General features: G+C 40.0%; 1 protein-coding gene across 1 annotated transcript in view; it reads left to right on the forward strand.

The window, feature by feature from the left end:
* The window catches only part of CFAP47 (cilia and flagella associated protein 47), a 572,366-nt gene that overhangs the window by 238,989 nt on the left and 309,874 nt on the right, over positions 1-23,503 (forward strand). Inside the window, exons 44-46 of the mRNA XM_040424993.1 lie at positions 5,064-5,172; positions 11,562-11,779; positions 22,124-22,307. Coding sequence (XP_040280927.1) covers positions 5,064-5,172; positions 11,562-11,779; positions 22,124-22,307 — 511 coding nt within the window. The remainder of the gene's footprint in view (positions 1-5,063; positions 5,173-11,561; positions 11,780-22,123; positions 22,308-23,503) is intronic.

Raw genomic sequence — 23,503 nt, forward strand, 5'->3', positions numbered from 1 at the left:
CAGAAGAAAGTTAGGACATATCTCCATGTGATAAAGGGTTGCCCCATGCATGTGCTTAAAACATAACTTTTGATTATGATATTAATAAAAACAAGATATCTAATAAAACAAAACTTTCACAAGTACCAGCCTGGGATGTATCTTCATGAACAATGACTTTATAAACTGCCATTCCTGAGGGTAGTCTATAAAGCCACTTGTGTTTGTAACTATCAGTAACAAGACCATTTGTTAGATCCATAGACGAATCGGCAGCCATCTGGGGGATATTTATAACAGGATATCGCCTGGCATGATATGTACACACCATGCATGGTGGGGACCCTAACTGCATTAAATGTGTGGACATGGAAATTGTAAAACCTCCCATGCGACGGGTCAACTGGGATCCTAAGAGTCTCCAAAGGAAGGCCCATTGGATTTTTCTACTCAACACAGTCTCACCTGAGGGCCTGCTTCATTTAGGCAATACACATGTATCCCTAGATCCTCTAGGCATGTTTCAATTATATCATCTACATGCTCCTCGTTTAACCCTGGGACAACTTTATCACTGCTGTTTTGGTTGCTACTTCTCTTATGGCAGCAATGCATAGGAATGGCTTATCACAATATCTCTCTTTATCATCACCCTGGCAATGTGTTTCATTATGATCACATCTCTATTTAAAATGATAGTATTTTAGCAGTTTGGTGTTGCCCATGCTTCTTTGCAGTAATCTTGGTCTACCTACATTACTATACTGCTTATACTGTAGCTAGAATCTGCCTCCCTCTGCTTTGGAATTGTTTCATGCATCTTTGACTTGCTCATGATACCTAGCACTCTTGGTAGCACTAACAGGCACTTTGCCTGCTACTAAGATTGCCAAGGACACTTTCTCTGTCTCCTGGCAATTACCGTCTAGTGTATCCCTCCCGCTGTTGAGCCCAGTGCAGCGCAATGACATAATACTGACCAGTGTGGGATGTACAAGAGGCAGTGAGAACGCTGGTATTTTAAACAAGCAAGGGACAGGTAAGTGGCTGCTGCCATATGCAGCGGACTTACGCTGACCCAAGGTGTGCTGGAGTAAACATAACTCACCACCCCAGCTTTGTGTAGTACAACCTTCTTAACTTTCCCATGTCCCCTATTGAGCACTATGATGAAATTTGGCATGTCGAGATAATGGGCTAGGGTTACTAAATTGCTTGTTATAACTGGGTCAAGCGGTCACCCTTGTCAGAATGGTTACTTTGTGGCACGGTATATCAAGGCCACTGTAGTCCCTCTGCTGGGTGTAATACGGGTACAGATGACCGCTTACTTCTCAGACTCATACCAATGCTTGTCCGAATCCTTGAGGCACTCCACTGGAACACAGGATGTTTTATGACCATATTGGTTGTATTTCCGATGTCTCTGGATGGTGGGTGATACTGTGTACCCTGGTCTTAACTCTGTGTATTTTTGGTTTATTTTTATCCCTCTCATTCATTAGCAGAGGGACAACACTCTAGAGGATCTCTATTGTTTTATTGGATATCATGCTTTTATTGATAGCATAGTTAAAAGCTACATTTTATGTTCCTTCACCCTCTGGATTACTATGTTAGATACTACTGGTGAATTGAATACTGTTAGTATTGGTAGTGGTTGGATACTTTGTTATAATCCATGTCCTGCTATAAATACATGCGTATAGCAATATCTGCCAGCCATTCAGATGAATTACTACCACGCATTGCATGGTCATGCCAGGTGCAGTTTCCCCTTATCTCAGTGTATGTGACAAGGAATAATTGAATTTGGTTTGTTTACAAAATTGTTCAATAACAATATCAGGACACATATACATGTTACTACATGTGGTGAATTCCAAGACTATTTGCTAACTGTTTATGCATTATCTATACAGAGATGTTACAGGAAGTTTTGAAGTGATGTGACAAATGCTTTGGATTTTGAAGGTGTAGAGCAGGAATGGCCAACCTGTGGCTCTCCAGCTGTTGTAAAACTACAACTCCCACCATGACCTGCTGTAGACCGATAGCAGTAGGCAGTCTGGGCATGCTGGGAGTTTTAGTTTTGCAACAGCTGGAGAGCCTCAGGTTGGCCATCCCTGGTGTAGAGCAATGATGCTCTTGGAGAATTTTGTACCTGAATACATTCTGAAGAGAAACTACATCCTTTTTTGTATTTACACTACAGAATAGGTAGCACTCTCATAAAGTGACAGCTTCCATCTTGTGACACACAGTGCTTGTCAGTTCCCCTCCCTCCAACAAATACTGGACTTCCTAGTCTTTTTGGGTGTTCTGCAGCGTCATTGTGCTTTATTTAGGGATGATTCTAAATAGAAGTTAGGATTCTTTTTAATCACCCACAATCCTGAATATATACAGTACATGGATATAGTATGAAAAAGTTTTCAGCAATAAGCATTTTTTTTGTCTTTTTCTAGGTATGTAAAGGAATGTGTCACTTCTACCAATGTGGTGTTCACAGACTAAACTATGAGATATAACATTTACGTCTTCCAATTTGGTCATGATGAATGATTTGTTCACATTGTATCTACGTACATGGCTATATCTAATACTCACAATACTACTTCCATAGATGCTTGGCAAACATATTATGGTGTTTTTTTTTGTTTTGTTTTTTAAGAAATATAAAAAATCATATATACATATTATAATATAGGAACATATAATAAATATATTATAATATAGGAAAATATATGGAATATTTTCTAAATTGACATTTTAGGGGAATTATGCTTTTTTGTGAACCAGGGAACTGCAGTTAATGGACTCACATTCTGAATCCATTTACTTGACTCTAAAGATAAGGTATGAATAGTTAGGGTATATTCACATGGCCTAAAATGCACATAGGAAAAATGTATATTAACCACAGTACTCTCCAGAAATCTTTGGCTAAACCTCAGATTTGTAGCTTGTCATACTACAGAACAGAACATGGATAAACTCTTTTTCCGGGCACTAATGGTGTCTCTTGGGACTTTCAGTAGACCTGAACTGTGAAGTACATATTAACACTAGCATGCAAATACATTATATAGAAGTACAAACTCACCAATAGATGATAGGAACTGAACTGAATGATGATGTTAAACAAAGGATATCACAATGGATGAAGGAGATGCCAGTCAGGTAATGAAGCAGACATATGATGATGACAGTCAAGTAATGAAGCAGACTGATGAAGATAACCAAAAATAGAAAATGGTCCATAAATAAACTTGACTCTAGCTTTCCCAGAATCTTTCCCTAGATCTATCTGTAAATACTGACCATCAAATCAAATACCAATGACCCTCGCTGTCACTGTAGAAAATCCTCATCTGAAATACTGACCCTACCACAAGCAGCAGGAGGTTGCTAGGGCCCAGAGAAAAAACAAAAACTGCAGAGCTAAACTGAAAACAAGCAAGACAATTTCAACAGTATAGACACAAACAAACTACAAGACTCAGAAAACAAGATATGGATTGGAATAACCCCAAGAACTACACAAACATGAAACTGGATTGAAGGATTTTTTGGATCCAAAACTTAGAGCTTACACTATCACTGGCAAGATCACAGTAGAAACCAAAAATATTTAAAGAGAGGCTATCCAATCAGCAACTTCCTCCCAAATGAGACTGACCTTTACCAGTGATCCGCTGACCCACAATAATGCGTCAGCTGTGAGACTGAGGATGAAGTAGCAGGAATAAATCCGCTGATCACCATGATCAGTTTTTGGAGACAGAAAGGTTTAGTCCTATGATTGCTTACCTCCGGCACTCCAGCTGTGGTAAAACTACCACTCCCAAGATGCACACTTGCTTGGCTGATCTCAGAAATCCATGGAAATGAATGGAGTATGCTGGGAATCATAATTTAACCACCGCTGGAGTGATGGAGGTTAGCCATCACTGGTTTAGTCTGTTAATACCATATTAGTGAAAAGTAGAATATCCCTTTAAATGTATTAAAAATAAAAAAAATAGCTGCTTCCTGCTCAATATCTTTGCATACATTAGATTCAATTATGGTTGTGGTCTGTTAGAAAAACTTTAACTCAGAAAGTTAATCTAGAGATCTTCAATGTGAGAAAGCATTTCCTATCTGTAGTCTGAGAGCTACCATTAATCATTCAGAAAAGGGCTGTCAGGTTATATGTACATGGTGTGTGTAAGAGTGGAAATCATCGACAGACAACTTGATTGGGGAGATATGCGGCAGTTCCCAGTGTTTAATTAGGGAGTTTGAGAGTTACATTGCAGATAACACTATTGCTGCATGTAACTATAGGGAAAGAGATTACAGAAGATCGATACAAAAGTTATACATTCCACTTAATCTTTAAGTGGTTTCAGTAACATCTAAACGGGTTTCAAAAACTGACCTATATAATAACATTTTTGTCAAAGCAAGTAAAATAGAATTTATAGTTTTCAAATAATTTTCCCTGTGCCCAATGCTATCGTTGTTTCCTTAAAATGAATAATGTACATTAATGTAATGAGGTATATAGGAATATATTTTGGATAACTTTCTGTGACACATTCTGGAGACAAATAGATAAAAGTACATGAAAACGATTCATGTGTCACAATTACATTGCAACCTGTTTGAGTTACTGTTCTTCAGATTGTTGTATGGTATGGCTAAGTTCACATCTGAGTTGCCTCTTTCATTGTTCTGTTCCATCAAAGGAATGGACAGAAAATATTGATCTGTTAAGTTGATTGATTAAAAGATACAAATGGAACACCTTCCTTTTCTGTCATTGACTTCAATGTTAAAAAAACAAAAAGCTCCTTTCCATCATCTTTCTTTTATTTTTATCGGAAGAAAAAAGTCCTGCAGATAGTACTTTTTCTCCTGTCAAAAATGAGGGAAACATGGCAGAACAGAGTCAAACTGAGCATAGCAGATAACTAATATTGGTGCTGATGTGAAGCATTTTATCCAATATTTTTTCATAGGTTAAATATCTGTATGCACAGTAACAAAAAGCATTGTTGTCAGCAATTATAATTTGTATATTTGTCCTTCCCCAGATTGGTGACTTTGTGTATATGATTGAAGGAATGGGTACTCCACCTCTGCCTTCTACGGTCACTCCTGTGATTAGCCCAAATGTTTTCCAAATGAAGAATGGAAATACAGGTATACACATCTTTTTAGTTAAAATAAATAAAAGTGAATTGTATGAATTGATATAGTAAATACATGTTTCTTTGGTCAGAAGACATAGTTAGGCTTCATACATATATGATTGTACAGTATACAGTGCTCCCTCAAGTTACAATATTGATTCTAGGACGACCATTGTATGTTGAAGCCATTGTAAGTTGAGTAATTGGTTCCAAAGCCCCAAAATGCCATACAAGATACAAAAAAAATGAGATTTAAGAAAAATAAGCAGATAACTAAGACAGATAAAACAAGTCATTACATATTACAGTCAGGAATGGCTGCTAACTAGCAACTAATAAAGCTATGTTATCAAAGAAGTGGCCTTGATTGGTTGGATCTGAGTCCGAGGTGTATGTTGAGTCTAGTTTCAACTTATGATGGCCCAGAAAACACCATTGTATGTTCAAAATATTGTATCCTGAGGCCATTGTATCTTGAGGGATCACTGTATGTCCTATCAATTTACATTTTAGAACTCATATTAAATTGTGTAGCTTTGAGCATCTTTTATAAAATATTGTATTAAGGTACGACTACACAATCAGGATTCTGCATTCATTTTGGAAGCCAAAACCAGGAGTGAGTCATATCTGTCCTATATACTTTCTCTACTTTTATGATTCACTCCTGATTTTGGCTTCCAAAACTGCATCAAGAAACCTGACCCGTTACAGAGAATCATCTAGTAGCCAGTGCAGAGCTCAGCTAAAAAATTGAGTACAGCCTATAAATATACACAATATCACAATGTCACAGATTTTTACATATCATTATACGAACACTGTATTTCAGACTAGAGCACAGTGTACAATTATACACACTACACACAATAGAGCACAACCAAAAAATGCACACATATTGTTGCATCACTTCTAAGGAACACAGCCTATAAATACACGGAAACTGTTGTGACATCATGAGAATAGATTGCAGCCTGTATATAAAAAACCCATTTAAGCTATTGTTATATCACTATCACAGAGGACAACATATTAATATATCATTATCATAGCAACATGATGGAGCAGCACAGCCTATAAATAAAGAGCACAATGAAATCACAGCAGAACAAAACACAAATTAGTGTGATATTTTTATTTAGTGAAAGAAATGGACCCTTAAACATAACATAAATTACCGATAATATTTAACTTTTAATTTATACATAAAATCAGAATTCTAATTTCTGTGGCTAGTGGCATCATCACTGGAGGAAAATAACATTTGTAACACCTATATTTCTGGTAGAATGCAGCAGGAAGGTTGAATGTTTTTCTTTAAAAGAGCGGCCTGACATGAATTTTGGTTCAGAGGAATGGGCAGCAATTCTACAGAGCTACCGTGGCTCCTTGTGTGGCTTCTTACTGTCGGCTCTGCATAATTGCTATTAAACAGCCTCTGCACGACTGCCAGGCAAACCACAGGGACAGACTTTTAGGAACGCGCTGCTCTTTTCAAGGTGACCATTTGGTCTTCCTGTTTGATTGGGACGTTGCCTAAGGGATATAGTAGGAAGGAGAACGCTATTAGCTCATGCCCTTGCAAATGGGATGTCTCCTCCAGCTATTCTCTCAGCCGCAGGTATTCTTTTGGAATTTAGATTTAATCTATAAATTATTAAAAGTCATGCTGTAGTGTCTCTTTCTTACAGTGAATAATTAGTGCAAGGTCCTTCCTGTCCTAGAGGAGACATAGTTTGCCTTCATGTATCAGGGGATGACATGACATTGTTATTGTGACATTTGTGTGACAGAATGTTTATGAACACACTGCAATATGACAAAAACAAACAAAAAAAACAATCATACTTACCTCATCCATTTGCACGCGAAGAGTCCTCCGCAGCCATTTTGATTGAAGATCCTGTGTGAAATCTTGTGCGTGGTACGTATGATGTCACCATTCCAGCCAGTGCAATGTCATCACGCACTGCACAAGATTTTGAGCTGGATCTTCAAACGGATCCGCTTTGCAGCCCATAGACTTATATTATGACGGAATGAATAATGGAATGCCTCTAAACGCATTCCGTCATAGAATTGCGTTATTGTCCGTGGTAACGGAATCCATAACGCAATTCCCCTTTTACCAACAAACAAAGTGTAAACGAATTTCAAAATATGAAATTCGCTCATTTCTAATCATCACATTAGAAAATCTGTAGCGTATTTATACATATGTGTCTTAATAACAGCAAATGGCTTCATTATGGAATTTCTATTGAGATTTCTGCCTTGAAGGAACCAAGACAATTATTGTAGCTGGGTTATTTGAATGGAAATTAGTTTGTGGATATTAGAACTATGATAAAATTATTTAAGGTCGAGTCCAAAAGTATATTCTGCCCCGACAGTTTAAAGTAGCTGTGTCAACATTATAAATTGCTCAATTTTTTACGTTTAATAATTAAATTGTATTATGTGTGACCGTATGCTAATAATGCTAAGAGCAAGAATTCATTTACTAATGCTGCAGAGTCAACGTGATAGAGCCAATAGATAGGAAAATATTAAATCTTATTACTGCTGATAAGATTTATGGGAATTTAAGGTGCATATAAATTGAGACAAACATATATTTCAGAATCTTGTGTTTACCTGTGCAGCCAGTTTTCTTCTTTCTGACATACACCTAAAAAAATGAAGTGCATTGTCATATACAGCTCCTATCTCGGCCATTTTTAATCATTAATTTAAACTCTTGTGTTCATTATTTTCATTAATTAATTTATTTTTTTATTCCACTAAGGGATTTCAAATTTACAATTTCAATCCCTTAATACTGTATACTGTATTGTAATGCGTTAGGCCTGTCAAAGCTACACTGACAAGCAGCCTATTAGGCTACACTGCAAAAAATACGGATGACGTATGTGTGACATCCCTGTTGCATCAGTTTTTTTTTGCGGATCCATTGTAACAATGCATATGCTTGTCCGCATATATATTTTTTGCGGGGCTACGGAGCGGACATACGGATGCATTTTTTGCAGACCCATTGAAATGAATGGGTCCACATCCTAGGCGTAAAAAAAAAAAAAAAACTGATAGGGAAACAAAATACGTTCATGTACATGTGGCCTTAGACGTAATAGCCGTGGCATGCCTGGAAGTTGGCGCTCATGCACATGACCGTATGTGTTTTGCGGTCCAGCAAAACACGGATCCGTAAAAAATACGAATTTGGAGAAAATAGCATTTTTTATACTGTGCAAATTATCCCCTGGGTGCAACAAGTGCATTTCAGCTTCTTTTGATTCTAGGCCACGCTCCCACCATTTTGACTGACAGGGCCAGGCAGTGAAGACGTACTCATGTCTTGTCCCCAAAGCAGCTCGTACAGCTAGGAGCATGTGCAGTACATGGCAGAAGATCGCTTGGCATGAGTATGTCTTTACTACCTGTCCCTGTCAGTCAAAGTGGGGGGGACATGGCCTGGAGTGAAAAGCAACTTTTCAAATAATGGCAACCCAGAATTAAGCAAAACTGACCAATAATGGCCATGCCAAATTCCCCTCAAGATAAATATAGGTAGATTTACTGAATGAGAATTTATTCTAACGTATTACCACACAGTGCAGTCCTGTGGCGCTTCTGATACAGATGTGTTCAAGTACTGCACGGCCGTAGGGGCCGCAGCGGGCTCTAATTATACTAATGAGACCGCACTGTTTAGTAGGACCATATTATTAATGGGTGTGTGGGACCTTCAATTCCTGAATGCAGGACGGCCACGTCACAAGTGCCACCCCACCGCGCCCCGTGGTTGTACAGCCACATGGGCATCCATAAATCAACGAAACCGCAGCACTCTCTCGTCTCTTTTTGTATCCTTTGTTCCATCAAATTCATGCGACGTTTCGTTGAGAGTGCTGCGGTTTCGTTGATTTATGGATGCCTGCTTGGAGGGACGCTACGGACTGGCGTCTAACACCGCGTGCACCACCACATATAAGGCCAGTATACCCCTATGTGCTGCTACTCCTACTATACCGTTATGTACAGCCACATGGGCAGATTTTCCACAACATGATTTCCACATTCGGATTTGCATGAAATTCACCCTATGCATTGCACAAGTTAAAATGTACTCTGCAGAATAAATTGACTTTAAAATCTGTACTGCGTGTTAGTTTATGATGCCATTTGCAAATGAGATTGACTGAAATCTTATCTATTTTGCTAATATTGTAATACATTGCAGATTTTGCACATGCAGTTCTGTGGCAGATAATCTGCAGTATATCCACCATGTGTTAGCATACCCTAAATTTAGCGTCTGTCTGCCCCAACTGATGCATTTGAACTCTCAAGGTTCTCCATTTTTATAAATTAAATAAGGTTATTAAAACATGGTTATTCTATTTTTCATACATGAAGCAAATGATTGCTTGCTAATTAGCAAATTAGTGGTAAGTGTTTTGCAATTATATCTATAATCCTCTTTTTATATGAGATAAATGAGACATGGTTAATCCTTCATATTGTTATTGGATAGACTATATTTAGAAATTAATTCATTCTACATAAAGTGAAAAAGTTGCAGGAAAATATATGTATGTTTTGAGGCTTCATGCAATGTCATGTTCTTACATGTTTCATTCTGTAAACAACGGATCCGCAAAATACAGTTACCTTCCATTTGCATTCCCATTTCCCTCACTCCCAACAATAGAAATGACCATTCTCATCTGCAATATGGACAAGAACAGGATATGTTAAATAATTTGATGAATGGGCACACAGATCCACAAAATATATGAATGTGTGCATGCCCCCTTAGAAACGGAAAATATGAAGCCTTAAAGGCTATGTACACCTTTGGGGGCATTTTTTTATTTTTATTATTGCATTGTACTAAGTTTGAGCTAAAAATCTTTTTTTTTTCAATTGGAATCCTTTTTAATGTACATAGCTCAGATGCTGTAGTAGCAGCCTGTGGATTTTCTCTCTTTTCTGTCAGTTGGGGAGCTGATGGTCTCCTTATCTCTGCTCTTTGACATTATAAACACTCGTTATAGTTCAGTTCCTATCCGACTGATAAGAATTGGCTTAAATAAGTGTTTATGACCTCTTAGTAGTTTAGAGATAAGGTTTATTAGATGACCGGCACATATTGAAAGTGAAAGTACCAGTCACACAGTTAGAAAAACAGTTAACCCTTTGTGACAGAATGGCTCAATATTTTTAATAAAGGCCAATTACAAATATGATTTTTAGCCAAAAATGTGTGAAATGCAATCATAAACAAAAATTTCCCCCTAAGGTGTACATAGCCTTTAATCATTAGATGCTGTAGTAGCAGCCTGTGGATTTTCTCTCTTTTCCATCAGTTGGGGAGCTGATGGTCTCCTTATCTCTGCTATGACATTGTAAAAATTTGTTATTTCTCAGGTTTATTAGATGTCCGGCTGAAAGTGAAAGTACCAGTCAACCCTTTGTGACTGAACGGATCAATATTTTTAATAAAGGACAATTGAAAATATGATTTTTAGGCAAAAATTAGTAAATTGCAATCATAAGCAAAAATTGCCTCTGAAGGTGGACTTAGCCTTTAATCAATCATGTTGTACTACTTAATTAATTTACTAAGAGTAATACCAAAAGGTGTGGCTGTGACTTGATCACCAGACAGGTAGAACCACATGGTCCCGCAAGTCATGGCATTCATTGAACTCATTAGAAACTGTTTATTCCACATCATTGTTAATGGCTAAGTGGTTTAGGGGGATAGCGCGTGGCCACTAACAATGCAAGCCACTAAAGGGGTTGTGTAGCGCTAGTATATTGATGAGCATAGGCCAGCAATATCAGATTGGCGGGGGTTCTTCACTGTTTAACTGCATGCTGTGTAACTTGCAGTTATTACAACTGCTTATCACTTTCAAGTAAATAAGACCAGCAGTTATACTTACAGTGTACCACTGCTACAATCTAGATGGCATGCAGTGAAGAGGCCGTAGCGCTAGCATGAACGCCATGGCCTCTTCAAACAGCTTATCGGCAGGGGTGCCAGGATTAAGACTACAGCGATCTAACATTGATGACCTATCCTAATGCTTAAAAACCCATTTAACTCTTGAAGATGCATGGTGGCTGCATCTTGGCCACGTTATGGCCGTGCCCATACAAGGTTTTTTTAAAGATCACATTATAAGAATTATTGACCTTCTATATTTCAATGTTTATCTTTAATTCAGATATTACATTTTGTAATAACAGCATTAAAGGGAATCTATAGGGGCAACTAAAACCACCATTGATTAACTGAACAGTGTCTCGCTTAAACTTTATATATTCATCTATGTAAATCATGAGAGCATGCACTGTAATCATTTTTCAATATTTTATGCAACACAGATGCACAGAACATATGCTATTTTAAATGCAAGGAAAATAGTAGACTGGAGGAAGATCTGAAAATTCCATTGGTAAATGAAAGAAGAGAGAAGGCATTGGCACTTGCGGCTCAGATGCAGATGACATTGTTAGAGTATGAACGTAGAAAAGTTACCGGAACGTTGGAGAGCAGCAGTTTGCGAGCTGCAGTAGCTTCATCAGGAGGAAATTGTGAAGAGGTATGTGAAGAGATATGGAAAGTATTCACTTACTGTGTTTGTTTAAAAAAAATCCTGATTGTATGTTGAGGTGAAGAATCAGTTTTTGCTGTGTTTGCTGTATTTAAATTTTTAATTGCAGCACAACCTATTTGTGGCATTTCTGTAGAAATGATTTCCCATTTACTGAAAGAGGACCTGTCACCTATCCTGACATGTCTAACAATGTTTAAACATCTCTTCTTACGACTCTGTCGTGCAATTATTCTATTATTCCTATTAGAAGTTCATGAATAAATTGCCAACTGAGTCTTACCATTCCCTTTGTCAAAGATGAGTGCACAGTCTGCCACTGGAAGCAGTGATTGGACAGTGTCAGGTTGTGCAGGGACTCAATCCCAACTAGTAACATCCATATGTCAATATGTCTATAGGAATAATAGAGGAACAGAACAACATGGAGTCACAAGAAACAATACTTCAGAATTGTCATTTCAATTAGAATGCAATTGATTATTAAACCAGGCAGGTTAGGAGTAGTAACGTCTTCTCTAATGGTGTTTTCCATGATCAAGATATTGAAGGTCTGTTTGTAAGATATGGCATCAAAATCAGATTGGTGTAGGTCCTGTAACAATCAGTTGTAGCCCCTTCAAACAGGTGATGGGGTGCTGAGAGTCGGCCCCCCACTAATCCGATGTTGATGGACTATCCTGAGATGGGTCATCAATATCCTGATCCTGAAAACCCTCATTAAAAGGGATTGTTTCTGTAAAAAGAAAAAGAAAAACTAAATATTTTAAAATACCTTCTTAGGGAATTTAATTGAGTGGATCACTTCTTCATCTGTTATTCAGAGCTCACATCTGATTTCCCTATCTCAGACCCATACACTAAGGCCTCTTCAACACAGCCCCTCTCCATATCTCCTACTATAAATGTGTGTGTGTGTGTGTGTGTATGGGGTCCTATCAAAGAATTTTTGAATTTTCACTCTTCCAATAACATTGTGCACAAGAGACCAGGTAGGATTAGTTTATAATGTGACTAATTATATATTAAGCTTTGTATGCTGTAAGCCAGAACAGTCAGCCAACGTGGACGTCTTAGATGGATGGTCATTCATCTGAATGGCTGCCATGTAATCCTGCATTTTCCCTGTAGCAGTGATTATGGGAAAAATGCCTAACTGGCAGCAACTTCCCCAGGCATAATCAACTATTTGCTGGGGCTGCCAAAAACAGAATCATTTTCAAAAAGAGTTTTCTGTTCTGTGACAACCTTTTTAATTAATATGTTTGTGAAGTGTAGAGGGAAACCCAGAAGAAACCAGGGAGAACATAAAATGTCAATGTTATTAAAATTTTGCAGTTTTATTGCTGCTACGGCGTATTAAATTGGATGAAACATTCATCTTAGTTAATCTTTATGTAGAAGAAGGTATATATTTTACCATCTATGGTTATTTCAATGCAGTCTTCAAGCAATTCTTGCCAATCAGAAAGATACATATAAAGATCATGTTAGAAGGTGTTTTATGAACATATATATTATATTAAATAGGCATGTCGGCAATGTGTGCTTGCAAGTATGAGGGATGGTAGCAATCCTAGGCGATAGTATGTTCAGCTTAGTGAGCAAAATTGGGACTTGCTACTGAATTCATAATTAATCTTCTGTTGAATCAGCATTCCTAGATTTTATTAATCTTCCCTGTTCCACTAGTTGGGATGTAAGCGTTCAGGCTAGAGTGTAGTATGTTAAATCTATGTCCAAGCAGCACAGATTTTTGCATAAAAGAGTAATTGGACATTGACTCTAAGTTAATTTGCCACCAGACTTGGCAGTCCCTAGTTTTTACTCAAGATTCTGGTTTAATCAGTAAAGCAGTAAGAGGTTGCACCTTCCTCTCTGCACCGTCCACCTCTACACCTCGAGTACACTTAGGCTGGGTTCACACTTGAGCGTTTTACAGCGCGTTCAAACGCGCTGTAAAACGCTCAACACATGAAAACCAATGCTTCCCTATGGCCCGGGTTCCCACTTGAGCGTTTTACAGCGCGTTTAAACGCGCTGAAAAACGCCCTACGCTCAAACAAGTTCTTGAGCTTCTTTGGGGCGTTTTGACGCGCGTTTGTGGCCATAGGACATTGCAGTCAATCACACAAACGCGCGTCAAACGCGCGTTTACTATTGCAAAAAACGCGCATAAAAACGCGCGACAAAAACGCACGTTAAACGCGCATATCAAATACGCTCAGGTCTGAACCCAGCCTAAAAGCTGGTAAGATAAAGGTGTTCCTCTCCAATACTCTACCTATCTAACCAGAAAAAAAAGGGACTTCACTGTCATATATACAGCACATAGTATATAGCTTGAGGACAAGTGTGCATAACAGTACTCACTTTTTTTTTTTTAAATCAATTCGTTTTTATTGAAACAATAAATACAGAATATTACACCAAACAATTCGTTGTTTTTTTTTCCTTTCTTGCATTATCCACCATGTGAAATCAGAGTATAACAGTAACCGTACCAATAATGACACACAGTTTAACCAATATCAGTACAAATGTGTATACATGCTAAAACATAGATTTGAAACAAAGGATCATACATATCAAATCCCTTCCCCCCCCCTCCTTGCCTAACTCTCCCTTCCCTTATAACTAGTCTTGATTTTGACGAGCCTATATAACCACATGAGTGTGAGATAACCAATCACTCCACAATTTTTCAAACTTCTGCGGACATCCTCTCTTCACATACACCCCTTTCTCAAGTATCATCATGTCATTCACCTTCCGTTCAAATTCACTCAGTGTAGGCGGACTTCCCTGGATCCATCTCATGGCAATCAATTTCCTGGCCACATATAGCAACCTCCCAACAGCTACCTTAACCGACTCATTTCCTCCAATCTCAGACACATATCCTAGTACACACACCTTTGGGTCCTTTTGGATTCTCAATGTCATTCTACTATTAATCATATTTCTTACCTCCTCCCAATAATTACCAAGTACTGGGCACGACCACAGCATATGCAACAGATCCGCTCCCTCTTCCATACATTTTGAAAACCTGTCATCAATTCTTACTCCAACCTTTTTTAAAAACACCGGTGTTTTGTACACTCTATGTATAATAAACAGCTGGGATAATTTGCCCTGTTCGCTCAAGGACACCTTGGGGACTCCTTACAATATATCTTCCCACTTGTCTTTAGACATAACCCCCACGTCAGCCTCCCATTTTTTCATTCTTGTGAGCGGAAACCCCTCCAGGAATTTTCCCAATAAAAGAGCATACAGCTGTGATATCAGCCCTCTTTTCCCTCCTCCTGACGGGAGAACAAGCTTATGAACCACCTCCATTTGAGCAATCGCACATCCTTTCCGCAGTGTGACCCCAAGGGCATGCCTCATTTGGAGATATTGATAAAACCATCCCTTAGGAACATTAAATTCCTGCTGCAGGTTTTGAAATGTCTTACATACCTTATCCTTGATTAATTGGCCTATTCTCGTCACCCCATAAGTTTCCCAATTCCTAAGTCCTGGTATGGCAAAAAATTCGGGCAACAGATGATTCTTTCCAATAGGGGAAAGTTCACTAATTCCACCTACACCTCTTATCTGCTTCACCTTTGCCCAAACTTTTTTCATAAGTTCAATAAGAGGGAGCTTTTCTCTCCCAGCATGCATCCCTGAGCCTTCCAAAATACCCATGAGGTCTCTACTGCCCAACCAATGTTGCAATATCTGCCCTGTCATATCTGTAGCTTGCAACTCAATCCATCCTTTGAAATGTTGACACTGGGAAGCCAGAAAATAAATCCATGCATTGGGGACAGCCAGGCCCCCTTCCGACTTAGTATATTGCAATGTCTCCAGTTTAATCCTAGCCTGCCCGTATTTCCAAGTAAGATCCCTAAATATAGAATGAATTTTCTTAAATCTATCCTGGGGTATCCATACGGGAGCATTATTCAGTATATACAGTAACTGGGGCATCATAACCATTTTTAAAAGGTTAACTCTACCTACAACCGAAAGAAAGAGTCTACACCATGACCTTACTTTAAGCCTGAAAGTAGCTAGCAATGGGGATAGATTAAGGTCTTCAAAATCCGATAGTCTCGGTGTTATATATAGTCCCAGATATTTAAATTTATCCACCCATGGCACCAGGCTATTTGCTTGTCTACCTGACAAAGCCTGCCCATCTATTGGCATCAAAGAGGATTTTTGCCAATTTATCTGAAGTCCAGAGAATCTACCAAATCTGTCAATCAATGCCATGGTCCCATCCAGGGACGCACCAGTATCGCCCATAAAAAGCAGAGTATCATCTGCGTACATAGCCACTTTATTGTGCAGCCCACCGTATCTAAACCCCACTATATTCGTTGATAAGCGAATATGCGCCGCAAGCGGTTCTATTGCAAGAGCAAACAATAAGGGCGACAATGGGCATCCCTGTCTGGTGCCCCTGGCCAGGGCGAAACAATCTGACAACCCTCCATTAGCCCTAATTCTCGCCTTAGGACCAGAGTATAAGACTTTTACCCACTGAATGAATCGTGCTCCAAAACCCATATTTTCCAAGACCCCCCACAAGTAGCTCCACTCCACACTATCAAACGCCTTAGCAGCGTCAAGGGCAAGCAAGGCTCTGTCACCACAGTTATCCGCCGGAATATTCAAGCTAGCATACAGCCTACGGAGATTAATAGCCGTCGATTTCCCAGGCATAAAACCCGTCTGGTCCGGGTGCACTATAGTCAGAATTACTTTGGACAGCCTGTTCGCCAACACCTTCGCCAGGAGCTTAACATCCGCTGTGAGAAGCGAAATTGGTCTGTATGAATCCGGTATTTTAGGATCCTTCCCAGGTTTAGGTATAACCACAATTATAGCTTCCCGCATCGAATGTGGTAGCGAACCTGCCTCCAATGAGTGCTCAAGCACCTTAAGTAATTCAGGAAGTAATATCCCTTGCAGCTTTTTATATACCTCTACTGGGAGGCCATCAGCTCCAGGCGCCTTACCATTCGCCATACCCCCAAGCGCAGCTTCCAGTTCCTCCAGTGAAATCGGCTCTTCCAGCCTTACTCTATCCTCCTCTGACAGCCTCGATAACTGTGCCTCCCCTAAAAATTCATTCAAAGCCACCTCAGAACTAGAGCCAGTAGAAGCATACAAAGATAAATAAAAGCTTTTTAGAATATCTAATATTCCTTTCGTATCCTGGCTATTGTTCCCTCTGCTATCTCTCAGTTCCTGAATACAAGAGGAGCCTCTCTGAGCCTGTGATACGACCGACAACAGATGACCTACCTTTTCACCTTCTTCAAAGGATCTCTGGCGGTAGAAACTTCTTTCTCTCAGCCGCCTGCACCAAATGACACCTCAGCTGCTCCTGAGCAACCGCCAGCGCCTCACTGTTAATCAGGGTGGGGAATCTACCAAACTCTCTCTCCGCCTCAGCCGCCAGTACATGCGCCTTAACGTCAGCCTCCCTAGACCTAGATTTATGCTTATTAATTTCTTTCATTAAGACTCCCCTTAGGAATGCTTTCATGGCGTCCCAGACACCCGGTACCGTGGCTGTCCCTGTATTAATAGCAAAAAACTCCTTTATTTCAAGAGATATCCCGGACAGATCTCCCAGCACACTTAGCCAATGTGCGTTACACTTCCACAGCCTCGGTCCCTGTCTGAGCACCCCCAGGCACAAGTCAATCTGCACCAGAGAATGGTCAGACAACGACCGAGGATGATAAACAACATCCTTGACCAGTGGCAGCATTATATCATTAACAAGGGCCAGATCAATACGCGATAGCGAATGATGCGTGGCAGATCTGCACGAGAATTCACGCTTATCAGGGTTACGCAGTCTCCATACATCATGCACACCTATTTCACCCATAATATTTCTAAGAGCCTCACTCCCCGGTAAACCCCCTGCTCCTTGCACCCGGCATCTATCTAGGGAGTTATTTAGCGTGCAATTAAAGTCCCCAACCAGTAGCCACGGCAACCCAGGGAAGTCCGCCACAAAATCCATAATCTCTCTTATCAATGGGGATGCAAACGGTGGAGGCACATACACCGACACAAGCACCACCTGTATTCCATCCACCTTACAGACCACACACACATATCTACCATCCGCATCCACACATTCCTGCATATGTTCATACCTAATGCTACTATGCACAATCATACTAACCCCTCTAGAGTGAGAAGAATGGGTTGAATGCAACGCATATGTCACCCAATTTTTACTTATCCAGTGTAAATTTTCACCAATCAAATGCGTTTCCTGAAGACAACATATAGCCGGCTGAAACCGCCCCAAGTATTGAAAAACACACTGTCTCTTTCGTGCATCTGCCATTCCTCTCACATTCCAGCTTAAAACTCTAATCACCTGTGACATGATAGAACTTCAGACCATACTTGGATCTCACATCCCATTTTTACTTCCTCAGCTCATACTTCAAGACCATATCTCTTCCCCCCAACTCCCTACCCATCCTCCCACCCCCCTCCCCCCCTTTCCCAATCAGATTACTATAACTGGGGAAAATTTTCCCTATGGTATCAACCTTACATATTAAAACTGGGCCATCTGAGAGCAACTTACCCCCCAACATATAATAATCATAACAGATTATAACAACATCTCTCAGATAGAGAATCCTCTCCACATCTGAGAAATACATTTTCACTCTCAGCAACCTACTCCCTCCACAGGATCTACCTCATGGTAGCATTACATAATACACTTCTTAACTGGCGCAACCTTTATAGCAACCTTAGAGTGCAAATGCAAATAAAAATTGAACATAAGAAACTATATCTTAGCCTCCTTCAAGTGTTCGGGGCCCCGCTTCTCAATTGCCGCTCGTGGACGTCCAGCCACTGCGTCGCCTCCTCCGGATCTTCAAAGAATCTGGTGGATCCCAATGCCACCACACGCAGTTTAGCAGGAAACAACATAGCATATTGAACTTGTAGACTTCTCAGCCTTTTCTTTATGTCCATAAATCTGCTTCTCCTCCGCTGCACTTCATTGGAATAATCCGGAAATATGGACACTTTCACCCCGTTCAGGACCATCTCCTCATTGTCCCTTGATTGCCGCAGGATAGTGTCCCGGTCTTTAAAGTGCAGGATCTTCACCAGCATAGGACGAGGTGGTCTGCCTGGCGGGAGCGGCCGCATGGGGACTCTGTGCGCCCGCTCCACCGCATACAGGGAAGATAGACCTTTCTCCTTAAATAGCTGATGCAACCATTTCTCCACAAATTCTGTAGCGTTATCTCCCTCCGTCTTTTCTGGCATTCCAACAATCCGCAGGTTGTTCCTTCTGGACCTGTTCTCCAGATCGTCAGTTTTAGCGTATAAAGCAGCTATGTCTTTAGCGGTTGTTTTTGCCGCCATTTGCAGAGGCCGAACATCATCTTCTATATTAGACACCCTTTTCTCTAGTTCAGAGGTGCGTTCAGATATCTTATGTAGGTCGTGTCTGATTATAGACACATCTGACCTCAGGCTGCCAACTTGTACAGAGAGCACCTTCAGGGTACTGTTGCAGCTAGCGACAGCAGCCATAATATCTTTTAATGTGGGCTCTTCATTAGCCGCATCTTTGGGGCCTGCCGTGCTTGTGGCTGGACGTGTAGGGGTTAATGGCGGCCACTCCGCTGCATCCAGGGTCTCCCCCTCCAGAGATCCGTCCTCATGTTCAGAGGAATTCTGCATCTCTGGCTCCTTCTCCTCTGCCCAGTCTCTCGCCCCGCTATCAGCGCGGGCGAACTTACCTAACTTTGCGGCCGCACTCTGGCTCAGTTTGAACTGGGAGGCCGGCCCCTCTTCCTCCTCGACGCCATGCTGGCTCACCTCCGGCCTATCGTATCGCGGCCCTTTGCTTGATTTTCGCGGCATGCCGGGACCCACAAATTCACCCCCGCACTCTCCGGTCTTCACTCACCCACCAGGTAAGCAAAATTGCTTGAAATAGACGCTGCTACCACATATAAATCAGGATGCCTGCAGGAGCTGTGAGCGTTGCGTCCTACTCCATACGCTCTCAGGCCACGCCCCCAACAGTACTCACTTTTACTCATCTATAATGGAATGGAAGCCATAAAGAATATTGTAAAGACAATGCTAAGTTGGAAATTAAGGAAAACCTTCTTCAGGTGTCCAATGTCTTTCTGTACTCATCCACATAAAATTTAAAATGTACCTAAGTTAGAACACCTACTTACTACAGAACTGGCATGAGTAAGACCGCATGGTGCTGTTGAAACATGATGGCTCTGGGGTGGTAACAGGAGTGCTATGATACCTGGATTTTAACATGTCAAAATAAATTATTACGATTTTATTGCACTCTGGATTCAACACCTTCTTTCTTCAGTTTTGAGCGCTCAAACACGCAATGGGATCCAGAGCTTAAAAAGCAAAAAAGGATTTTTTAGAACAGGAGGCCAGTATTGAGACCACGGCTCAAAATAATTTAGGTAATGTCTCCTGATGCTCCACTAGATTTTGTGTGGAAATAATGATCCCATCACTAGAACTAAAGTATAAAAATGGTATGAAAATCGGATGGCACGTTTGCCTTGTTCTGCTTCTTTTTAAATTACCAAGATTTTTTTTGCCAGCTGCAAAGGGCATTGACAAACATTCTGAAATAATAGCTAAAGCCGATTTAATTCATTTATGTCTATTTGCTTATTTATTGTGCTGCCATGGGCTTGTATTGACCATATTTTTCAAGCGTTTTAAAGGTCGAAATGGCCTTACCATAATTACGATGGGAAAGGTGACTGCATGGAAATTAGTTATGAGGCTTGAAATGTATTCATTATCTTTGTATAGCAGCTAACAAAATGCTAATGTGAAGCAATGCATTATGAAATACAACTATTCTGTTTTGAGTGGTGTACTTTATCTGCACACAAATGACCAACCGTCAGGTGAACCTTGCTAAGAATGCATTATTCAAATTTGGGAAGGAGGGGGGAGGACTTCTGGTTGGTGTTATACTTGTAGTTTTGAAAACATATGTTTTGTAATGCATTGTTTCATATCTTCACTTTCCATCTTCTATTATTGATTGCAGTATGCAAACATTTGTCACATGTAGCTTAGAACCTATAGTATGTGTACATAGGGTGAAATTCCTATCCTTACCCTGACTGTATAGATTAGACACTGTAGAGGAGGGATCTTTTCAAAATGACAACTCTCAGGGCATCTGTAATATGCAACTGGAAGCCACAAGTTAGAGATTAGTGTTCATAGAGTAGCAGAGGAAGGGATTCAGTATGCATCACATCACCATTGCTTATACATAAGTTTTGTACCAGGGGTGGACTGGGAACTTAAAGTTGCCCTGGAAAAAATGCTAAAAGTGGCCCTGTTTTGTAGTTGGGTCCAAATTGATGGAAGGCAGAGCCAGCAATACCATATTATAGCACTTTATACCACCCCAACAGAGCCAAATACTACAGTCCATCACAAAATACTGCCAGCAGCACAAAATAAATCCCCAAAAATATCCACTGGCCGGCCGTGAGGAGGACTCATTTCTTTGTAAGGTCTATGGCCAATCCGTCCCTGTTTTGTACTCTTTTAGATGATTACAAAATTTATGTCAATTTGTAATTTACTATATATTTCACTAAATTTACCACCACACATCAGGTTTCTGGATGCAGTTTTGGAAGACAAAGTAAGGAATAGATCATAAAAGGAGAGAAAGTATACAGGAAGAATACTACTTTTTGCTCCTGGTTTTGGCTTCCATTCTGCATCCAGAAACCTGATTGTGTGGCCATACCCTAAAACCCATTGCTATGATAGTTTGGACGCATGAATATTCTGTGAAAACTTGCGTACACAAAGCATCTACAGCAGAGATATACAACATTTTGTCTCATTCAGATTGTACTATGCGAAGAGACCACAATAAAGTTTAATTAAAAAAGAAACATAAAATATAACTTGCTACCAGCTATTGAAAAAACAATATAGGAACTATAAAAGGCACAAGAGTGTCCAAAAATACCTTAGTTTACAACCAAAAATAAATGTCTACAAAATACTGTAGTTAAAGGGGCTGTCCTTATAACCCTTGTTTACTGTCAGTGAAGTGGATAGAGTATTACATCCACTATGTTTTTAATGGAAGTATTACAAGATGCATTGGAGTGAAGTATAAAGAAGCCATAATAAGAGACACAGCTCTCACCCAAGCGCCACAGTCATAAAATGTTTAAAGGCACATATATACTTTAATACATACCATTAATATTTCAATTTTTTTTATCTTTCAAGATCAAAGCCTCACTACGATCTTCATCATTCTCATCCACTTCCAAAAAGTGCCAGACAATTGACTATGATGTGGAAATAAGCATGGCACAGTATTTTAAGGTCCCAAGGAAAATCAGCATTCCAGTCTCTACAAGAAATCGAGTTACTGCAAAGTCAGTATCTGTGGAAGGAGAACAGGACCAAGGTAATGAAGATATATTGTTATATCAGATATTTTGACTAGAAATTAGTATGTCTGTATTGCTAGATACATTGATGCATAGGCTGTCCCACAAAAAACAAGCTCTTAAACAGCTCCACAGACTGATATAAAAATTATGGGCGTCAGACAATACAAAGAAAATCATTTTAGTAGTACAAGCTATTAAGAGAGATATAAATGAACCCACGCTGACTATGTTTCCATTTAGAACAACGAAGTGTATCAGAAAAAAAGGGGCCTTTTGTAGGGTGAAAATATAAACTGAGCTATTTCACATACACTGTAGTAGTATCAGTGTTTCAAGTACGTCCCAAAAACTATAAATCGTTGGACTTAAACAAAAAAGCAAGATAAATATAAAAAGAAGTCAGTAGTTACTTACTGATTAACAGGCTTGAAGTTGGATGTCTTTACGGCTGCTGGGTTAATTCCCCGTTTTTGCCCGGTGAGGTTCTTGCGGCTGATTTCCTTTCAGTGTCAGCGTCTCTCCTGGTCCTGTCTTCAGCTTTCCTCGTGGTACGCGCGTAACCCCGGCTGGTAGTTTGCGCGCGCACTTGGAAGCAATGCTTGGTTGTTGTCCTGGAAACCTAACGTGTGACGTCACACATGAAGCTACGGAAGCTTCACTGGTCCACAATACCTCCAACGCGTTTCGGAATAATCGTATTCCTTCCTCAGCGAACTACCGGCCGGGGTTACGCGCGTACCACGAGGAAAGCTGAAGACAGGACTAGGAGAGACGCTGACACTGAAAGGAAAGCAGCCGCAAGAACCTCACCGGGCAAAAACGGGGAATTAACCCAGCAGCAGTATAGACATCCAACTTCAAGCCTGTTAATCAGTAAGTAACTACTGACTTCTTTTTATATTTATCTTGCTTTTTTGTTTAAGTCCAACGATTTATAGTTTTTGGGACGTACTTGAAACACTGATACTACTACAGTGTATGTGAAATAGCTCAGTTTATATTTTCACCCTACAAAAGGCCCCTTTTTTTCTGATACACTTTGTTGTTCTAAATGGAAACATAGTCAGCGCGGGTTCATTTATAGCTCTCTTAATAGCTTGTTCTATCATTTGGGGTTTTTTGGCAATTATCCCCTCACTAGAACCCTGCAGCGACACACCTCTCTGTATCTGTATTACAGCACTGGTGACATTCCACCGCCCCCCAAAAA

Source organism: Bufo bufo, chromosome 3, assembly GCF_905171765.1.
Source record: "Bufo bufo chromosome 3, aBufBuf1.1, whole genome shotgun sequence".
In the NCBI taxonomy this organism is placed as follows: Eukaryota; Metazoa; Chordata; class Amphibia; order Anura; family Bufonidae; genus Bufo; species Bufo bufo.